The sequence below is a fragment of the Alligator sinensis genome, unplaced genomic scaffold (assembly GCF_000455745.1).
Source record: "Alligator sinensis unplaced genomic scaffold, ASM45574v1 scaffold193_1, whole genome shotgun sequence".
Taxonomy (NCBI): Eukaryota; Metazoa; Chordata; order Crocodylia; family Alligatoridae; genus Alligator; species Alligator sinensis.
Genome location: NW_005842199.1, coordinates 1,492,365 through 1,501,742, shown reverse-complemented (window position 1 = coordinate 1,501,742; position 9,378 = coordinate 1,492,365). Strand labels below are relative to the sequence as shown.

The 9,378-nt window shown below is 46.2% G+C and overlaps 1 protein-coding gene across 1 annotated transcript in view; it reads left to right on the top strand.

The window, feature by feature from the left end:
• Positions 1–204: 204 nt before the first annotated feature.
• Positions 205–9,378, top strand: part of CUNH10orf90 (chromosome unknown C10orf90 homolog) — a 145,849-nt gene continuing 136,675 nt past the window's right edge. The window contains exon 1 of the mRNA XM_025207564.1: positions 205–387. Within this exon, the coding sequence (XP_025063349.1) occupies positions 222–387 (166 nt within the window). The 5' untranslated portion in view covers positions 205–221. The remainder of the gene's footprint in view (positions 388–9,378) is intronic.

The window sequence follows — 9,378 nt, the reverse complement described above, 5'->3', positions numbered from 1 at the left end:
ATTGAGGTTTCTTGAAGACAAAAGATGAAATGAATTGCTTCATTTGTGTTGCATGAGTGGAATGCTAATGATGGGAGGTGAAAACACATTAATTATTCATGCTTGTACACTGAGAAGGCAGATCCTGGCTTTTCCTGTTACCATTGCAACAAGTAGCCGTTGGCCTAGTCAGAGCAGGGGCATAAAACATTTCTACATGAAACAGGCTAGAGATCACAAATATGCCTTCTGGAGAAAGGAAACCTGTATTTCTGAACTGCACAGAACATTTTCAGATGCAATTGAAAACTAAACCTTATTCAAAATGGACCCAGGAACCTAAGTCTTTTGTATCTCAGATAAACTTTACTATAAACCACTCATCTTGGGAGAAAGCATTTTGTTTTGGTAAGTTTGTGCAAGTTTTGAAATGTTCTGAATCAAGTGTAACTGTTTTTTCACATGCTATGATAAATGACTGTGCACTGTTTTTATAAAGCATTTTAAATTCTTTTGAATGACTTTTTCTGCTCTTTGAAGTCTTTAAAAAGCAAAAGACCACACCAGTCAGGTGTATTTCTGTGTATTTTTAGCCCTAAAAAGGGTGTAAATAATATTACATAATTGTTGTGGAAGTTACCATTAAACATGTTAAAATTGGGCTGAATTATTAAAATTTCCTTGGCAGTCAAATCCTTATGAGATTTTAATAAAAAATATCAGATGCAAATCTGATTTCTTTTAACTAAAACATGGAGTAATGTAACTTGATATTAAACTGGAGAGGTTAGAAGACATTGGAACAATAATTTCTACATTAGGAATTTTGGTTCTCACTGTAAATTTGGTTAATTTTGTATAGATTGTAATGTTACTTTTATGTAGTCAAGTATCAAATATGTTTCTTATGACTCTGGGAATAGAAAAGAAGAATAATATAGCATTCTTGTGGATTACATAAACTATATTTTTGTTTAATAAATTAACTCAAAGCAGCAATAGAAATTAATCCCCCCTCCCTGTCCAGGAAGGACAGATACAGTGTTTGTAAAACACACTACACTGGGGAAGCAGTGTTAGCCTTCTATCTCTGTTAGTGTGAGGGTGAAAAGCATTTAAAAGTTTGATGTATTAGTCAGTACCAACGTAACTTTAACACTTTTCATATGCCTTGATTGGGCAATAACAAAAATTCAGTATTTAAAACTTTACATTATATAATGAGAACTTGCAGGTCAAGTCCTTAGGTAGCAATTTACATATTAAAAACAAGTTGAAATGATCATTGCCTCCAATGAAATGCCAAAGTGCAACTAATTTTCCTTTGTGAAAATCTTTTTTTGATACATATTGAATAATGCATATTTTTGGCTTTTGTTTTCTGAAGTAAAATAAAAATATTTTCGTGACAGGCAAATTGAAGAAAATAAAGTAGAAACATGTATGTCACATTAAAGCAATGTCTGTCTGTTTTAAGCAAAAAGAGTTGAAAGTGAGGACATTTATACAAAAAGATCCATATGAGCTGGGAAATGAAAATAATCCGTGTGCAGCTATTTATTTAGTGATATGTTCCTAGGTAACTTAACTTAAGCACTGTAGCATAAGTGTCCATAAGTTGTATTAATTTCATGCCTTCTTTTCCAAAGTTTCACAATCAGGAGACACATGAGCAGTAGGGGTGTGCAAAGCAGGCCCTATTCAATTCAGATTCGGATTCAGCCCTAATCAGGGACAGTGATTTGATTCATTGATTTGGATCACTGTCCCCAATTCGATTTGGCTGGATCTGAATTTGAAGATTCAATGCTGATTCAGAGAATCAGTGATTCAGCCATTGACACAGCTTTAAATGTTTTTTCTACACACCTCGAGGTACCAGGCACCACTTGTGAATGCTGTGATGCTGGGGTGGAAGGAGCGGCACAAAGGAAAGCAGGCCCCCCCCCCCCCCGGCGCCCGGAGCCCCCCCCCCCCCCCCCCCCCCCCCCAATGCTTGGTGGCAAACCCGGAAATGGACTGGAAGTACTTCTGGTCCACTTCTGAGTCCACCAGGGAGAGTGCTGGGGGTCACCCCCTTCTCCTCGGTTTGGCAATCAGACTTGGGGGGGATCCTGGGTGCCCCCCCAGACCCAGGAGGCACCAGTTGTCAAGCCAGGGTGTATGGGCCCCCCCCCCCGTGTGACCTGGAAGTGGACTGGAAGTGCTTCTGGTCCACTTCCAGGTCTGTTGCCAAGCACGCTGGGGAGCCCCCTGCACTCCTATGGGATGCTCCATCCACCCAAGCATCACAGCATTCATGAATGGTGCCTGTACCTCGAGGTGTGTAGAAAAAACATTTAAAGCTGTGTCAATGGCCAAATCACTGATTCTCTGAATCGGCATCAAATCTTCAAATTCGGATTAAGCCGAATCATACCTTGAGGTATGTAGAAAAAACATTTAAAGCTGTGTCTATGGCTGAATCATTGAATCTTTCTGAATCTCTCCAAATCGATTTGGAGGGTTCCGATTCAATTCGGAGAGATTAAAGGGTCTCCTGATTTGATTCGGATTTGGAGATTCAGCCACCGAAATGGGCCGAATCTCTGCCGAATCAAATCAGGGATTGAAGCTTTGTACAGCCCTAATGAGCAGGTCTAACCTCCTGTGTGACCTAGAACAGGAGAACACTGGCCAATACACACCAAAATGTAAACATCACATTGTACCCCAGAAGTGGGACATGTGAAAATTCATCACTGAGAAACTGTCTGAATAAACTAGCAGTAAGAATAAACCATTTTGGATGATTCTTGGGGCTGTGTGATGTCTTGAGCTATGGCTGGGCTCTGTTCTACTGATACTAATAATAGAGCTGGGTCTGCCAGGCGTTCCAACCTTGCTGCTGCAGTGGGGGCAGAGAGGGCAGTGAGAGGGGTTATTCTCCCATCTTCCCCTACTGCCCTGGGGAACCACAGCCAGATCTGCCCAATGCTACTACTGCGCTCACTCTCTACTTGGGGCAAACAGCGAAATAAGCCCCCTTCTGTCCCCTCTGCTGAATACCGGAGGGAGGGGGAACAACCCCCTGTCCTTGTCTCGCCCCAGGGGCCCTGCTGGCTGGCATCTGTTCATGCCCCTGCCTGGCTGCTACAGTGGTGAGGGGACAGGGCCCTTGATGGGGACAGCAGCCCCTGTCATACTGTCAGGGAGCATGAGCCCCTTCTGGGTGGGGGGGCTCAGCTGTGGCACCAGGGTCCAGAGGGATCAGAGCCCTCCAAGCCCCACCCAGCACTGTGGTCTGTAGCAGCTTTCCCCACCCCACAGTGTGGCCCCCCTGCTAGAAAGGGGCTTATGCTCTGGGAAACTGTGACAGGGGCTGCTGCCCCCATTACGGTCATTCCCCTGTTGCCACTCCAGTGGGTCTGTGGGGGTGGGGCAAGATGTTGTCAGCAGGGCCCCTTGGGGGAGCAGGGAATGTGGTTATTTCCTCCTCTGCCCCTTGGGGCACTGTAGTGGGTTCTGCCTGCCACAGCTCCTGCCACTGCTCACTCTGTGCTTGGGGCAAGTGGCAAAATAAGCTCCCTCCTCTGGATGCCAAAAGGAAGGGGGCTGGAGAGGGATTATTCCACTGCTTGCCCTGAGCACAGAAGGAGCAATGGCAGTGGCTGTCACAGGCAGACCCTGCTGCATTGCTGTGGGGGCATAGGAGAGAATAACCCAAGGGGGCCTGCTGGTGGTGTCTGGCCCTGGCCCTGCCCCCCCCAGCCACTGGAGCCACTGGAGCAGCAAGCAGGGGAGCAACAGTGACAGGGGCAGCATCTCCTGTCACGTTTTCCTGGAACATGAGCTCCTTCCCAGCATGGGGGGGAGCCACGCTGTGAGGTGGGGAAAGCTGCTATGGACCATGGCTCTGAGGGGGGCAGGGGCATGGCTTGGAGGGCTCTGACCTGCTCCGGGCTCCAGTGCTACTGCACACAGTCCACCACAGCTCGGCCTGTCCTGTAGTGGGACCACTCACCAGCAAGGGGCTCACGCTCCCCAACACTATGATGGGGGCTGCTGCCCCTATCATGGGCCCTGCCCCCTTGCCATTGCAGGCTTGGCCCCTTGGATTTTTAGAGAGAAGGTTCAGGCTTAATATCAGGAGACATTGCTTTTACAGTTAGGGCTGCCAGGCTATGGAATGGGCTCCCAAGTGAGGTGGTACTCTCTCTTACCTTGGGGGTCTTCAAGAGGAGGCTGGACAGATATTTGGCTGGGGTGATATGACCCCAGTACCCATTCCTGCATGGGACAGGGAATTGGACCTGATGATCTATTTAGGTCCCTTCTGACTCTAAGCACTATGACTAGGGCAGGGATGGGGGTTATTCCCTCCGGCATCCAGTAGAGGAGACAGGAGGGGGTTTATTCTGCTGCTTGCTACAAGCACGGAGGAAGCACAGTGGTGGGCAGACCTGGTTGCAGTCCCCTGGGGCAGTGGTGGTATAGGGGAAAATAACCCCCCTCCCTGCCCTCTCTGCCTCAGGGGCCATTGTTGCCCATTGCTGCAGAAGTGAGGAGGGAGTGCCCAGCAGATCCGGCTCGGGGTAGGGAGGCAGGAATTAAATCCCTCTATGGCCAGACCCCCACCCCTGCCCTGTCCCTATCCCTGCTCTGGCTGGGGAGCAGAGGGGCAGGGCCAGCCCTGCTGGGATGGAGCAGAGCGCCCAGCCCAGAGAGCCTGCTGGGATGCTGGGGGACTCTGGTTTAAGTTAAATTAGGAACGGGTCTAGGACAGACATTGCATAAACTGGTTTGAGCCAAATCAGTCAAGTCTGATACTACATTCAACCAGGTCTCTCAAACTGGTTTCGGCCATTGTGAAACTGGTTTATGTGAACTGAATGTCTGTTCTGTTACAAGTTTCAACCAGTTTCTGATCACTTAAATCAGTTTGTGTAATATCTGTCCCTACTCCTACTGGTATAAATGATTGGACATCAGTCTATACCTGTAACAGAACAGAAAATCGGCACACATAGACTGGTTTACAAATGGCAGAACCCAGTATAAGATTTGTCCCTCCCCCCACTGCCCCTTCCCCTCACAAAAGGCGAAAGTGTGTTTTGTTCACGACCAATCTAAACTACTCTGCTTACAGAAAATCACGCAAGTTTATTGATTCCGCCTTGGGATTTTTGAATGTCTGTACCTAGCCTCAGAGTATAGAGATGTTCTTGCGTCCATTGAAAGGACAAAAGCAAAAGCAATACTAATGATTATATCATAGTACTAAACCAGGGGTGCTCAACTCCAGCTTGTAGACCAGATCTTGCCTCTGGTGCTATGTCATCTGGCCCGCAGGGCTCCCCATGGCTCCAAAAATTTGTAGGTGGGTAAACAGTGGCACCACACCCCTGCTGCCAAATTTCCAGACCCATAGGGACCTTTGTAGGCTGAATAGCATAGCCCTGCATGCTGGATTAGATACACAGGGTAGTGTGGGGCCTGATCCCAATTCATGAGGCTCCAGGGGCCAATCCTGGTGTGCAGGGGTGGCATGGGGGCACAATCCAGGTGTGTGGGACCATGCAGGGGCAGTGTGGGGCCCCAGAACTGATCCCAGTTTGCAGGGTGTGATCCTGATGTGTAGGGACTGATGGAAGCATGCAAAGTCAGGAGAGGGCAATGAAGGGCCCGAGCCTGGCATGCTTGGCTGGGTGATGATGTCACTGGGCCCTAGGGCCTAGAGTGGGGGCCAGGTGAGGCTGCGTGGGGCCCAAAGCAGGCATGCAGGCTTGGCAGAGGCAGCATGGGGCCTGATCCTGGTGCAGGGGGTCTGATTCAGTCTGCAGACCAGTGCCATATTGAGGGTCTCCAGAGCCTGGGGGTCAATACTTACATTTGCACCTCCCCTCCTGTAGCAGATTGGGTGTGGGGGGGGCTCCCCCAGTGGCCAATGGCAGAGTAGGGGGGCTCTGCAATCAGCTGCTAGGGGCCCCCGGGGTGGGGGTGGGGGTAGATCCAGAAACTGGAAGCGCTTCTCCGCACTGCTGCCACTGGTGCTAGTTTCATGGCCAGGCAGCACCCTCCCCACAGCCCTGTGCCTTGGGGCCATGGCCCCGTCCTCCCCCCGTCGGTATGCCACTGAGACCAGCCCCCATCTGGCCTACAGGGCCAAAAGTTCAAGCACCACTGTGCTAAGTCATTTGGAGTTGATATTAAATACCTGCTGGCTTTTTCTTTTGAATTGACTAGCTTATCATATGCAGTGCATTGATGTCCTGCAGTGCTTCATTTTTCTTTGCCTTAATACATTTAAACATTCTAGGCTATAGCAAACAAACAGTTTTAAATTGCAACAACTTCCTCACTTAGTTAGTGTTAGGACTGAAGAAATTTTACCCAAGGGAATTGGAAATCTCAGATAACTTCTTCAATTGCTAATAAGGTTTAATCTCACAGGTGTCCCACAGGGGACAAAATAATGCGCAGAGCTCAACTTTATAAGCACAATTCTGAGCTTCCAAGTTCATCCTGGGATTTTTTTAAATTGCATTCAGATCTTTGTTTAATTATATCATTTTGGCAATAGCAGAGGTCAAGTGTCCATGCTGATTTTTATTAGATATTTCAGGAGTCTTCGATATAGCTGATCATGAGATTTCAGTGAAATGCCTGTGTGGCCTGAGGAGAGAGAATGAGCTTGCTCTAGAGTGGCTTGCTCATTTCATCTGCAGAGATGCAACAGGAACTCATTCACTTTGCATCAAGAATAATACGAAGGGGGTTGCTACAGGGTACTGGCAATTTTTCTTTTTTAATATATATGGTAAGCATACTATGATGGGGCATTTTGTGCTATTGTTAATATGCTGCTGGGGCTCATTTCTGCATATCCTTTTCACTGAGGATCTCAACTCTAGTGTTTCACTGATCAGAATAGACTGAAATGGGAGCTAGCTGCTTAGACTACATTATCATTTTATCTAATATTTAACTATAGTGCCACAGGTATGCATAATTCAGGTTATGGTAGTAGACAGGGAAGCATTTTAATAGGATAGTAACATTTCTTTGCTCTTTTACCACAGGTGTATTTGCAGTTTCTCTTTCCTTCTCTTAGATTTCTAGATGCCAGTCCCCATCCCATGCTGATCAACCCCTTCAACTGGACAAGAAATCTCAATTTTTCATGTATTGTCATTCCCATGGTCAATTCCTCTAACACTCTCTACTGAGAGGGCTATCAGTTAGAGGTAGGTTGGACATTTTTGGATTATAAACTTCATTTTATGTTTATCTAAATTGAACTCCTTTTTGGAACAAGATAAATGAAACAATAGCAGCCTCCCACACACCATTTCAGGTATAGGTCACTGCCCAAAACAGGCACGTGCAAGGCATTTGTGGGTAGAGAGAACTTATTGGCTATTGTTTGTAGTTGTGAATGTTTTGGAGAGAACCAGCAGGAAGTTCGGAGAAGCTGAGAGTAAAGGCAGCAAGGAAGCAGCCAATATTATCTGAACAAGAGAATTTGGGGCAGAAGTATTGACTGAAAATTATTTGGAGATGCAAGCAAAGTCTATTGTTTGATATATCCTATAGTCAAGAGAATGGTGCTTTTATTTTAAAAAGACAGTATGAATGAGATTCAGTAAAAGAATTGGCTCCATCATCAAATTTTCCTCCTAAGTGAAATTGCCTGCAAGACCCCTGAATTTAGCTATCCACTTGAATAAAAAGGGGTAGCAGAAACTTCAACAGTGTAAAATGTGGGTGCCTCTGGTCAGATCCAGCCCACAGAGCCATATCATCTGATCTAAAAATTTGTGGCAGGGGAGTGGTGGCGGCATTAATTGTCGCTCCCCTGCTGCCAAATTTCAGGACACCTGGGGACCCCAGTGGGCCTGCAAGCTAGATTGTACACATGGGGCTGGGGCAGCTCAGGGCCAGATTGCAGACACTGACCCTGCTAAGGATCTGGCCCCTGGACCAGCCACACCGCACTCATCTTGCAGGCAGGGCTAAAACATTGAGCACCACTGCCTTACATACACGTTATCACTTGCTTCCTACCGGCTTCTGGTTCCAGGGCTACCTGGAACTTATTCTTCCCCTATTCTCATTCTAGCTGTTAGGATGGACTCAGATGCCATCCCAGCTAGAAGATCTTATCTACTTCCAACCTATTCTAGCTGCAACCTTTGCATTATAAGCCTGGCTGCCTGTACCTCATTCTGGCTAAGACCACATGGCCTACCTACTATAAGGCTGCAGTGGCTGCACGCCTCCTTGGTTCCCAACAGTGGAAATGACACAGGCCCAACTCATTTTGGCACCAGTAAGAGTTTCCCTTTAGGAGTTTGTCACAGCATGAGTTTGTGGTGACACAGTAATAGTGACTTCAAAACAAAATGTTTATTCTTTCCTCAAAGGCACAAAGCATCTTAAGGGTGAAACAGTAAGTGGTCTGTATACCTGGGTGTGTCTGAATCTTGACAGCTGCTGTAAAAATTCCTCTCTGCCCAGTTAACTCCGTCATTGCAGCCCATCCTGCTCACAGCAGTTTTGTCTCTGTGTGTGTGCCTGCCTGTCAGCTTTCACTGACAACCTAGAGAATTTGGCTCCTCTTTGACCCCAGAAATAATTTTTGGGAACAGCAAGCTTCATTTATAGAATACAGTTAGGTAAATATTATCTTTCTCACTGACGTCATAGCCACTGTTATCTTATTTCACGTAAATCAGCTAGCCCAAGGTGTCCTCTTTCATTGTTTTATTTCCTAGGGTATCCCTCTTTGCATTCCAGCAAGATAGTAACACAGATAGTCAGACGTGCATATGATATACCTATGCAAAGCTCTAGACCTTTTGGTTCAGAGATGATACCTTTTATCAGACCAACTAAGAAATCGCAAAAAAATATATTTTCCTGCAAGCTTTTGGGCACACATGCCCTTCCTCAGTTTCAGGGAAAATTAAAGATGGGAAAAAGTCCCTATAGGTAGAAAATAAACTTCATCTTTGCACAGAGGAAGCTGAAGGTGGAAGTCTGTTCGTCTGCGTCCATGAGAGTGTTTTTGTGAGTTGCTCTTCGATATGCCTATTAATATATCCAGTTCTCCATTGTTGCATTTATTATGAATCCCTTATTTGAAAGCCTATTGGCAAGTTCTATACCTTTCATGGAAGAGAGTCATTAGCCACATAGTTCTGTGGCGTATCAGAACCCAAACTTGATACCTTTGCAGGATGTGTTGCACTGCTGATATTAATTCATGTAACATTTACTTTACTTGGACATGAAGCTGATGATATTGTTGTCAGGTAACAGTGTGGGAAAGCAGGATTAATGTGGCTTGCTGTCCACTTTTATATATATCTATAATATTTGTACTGGATACAGGTTGAGGGTATGGTTTCTTATGCA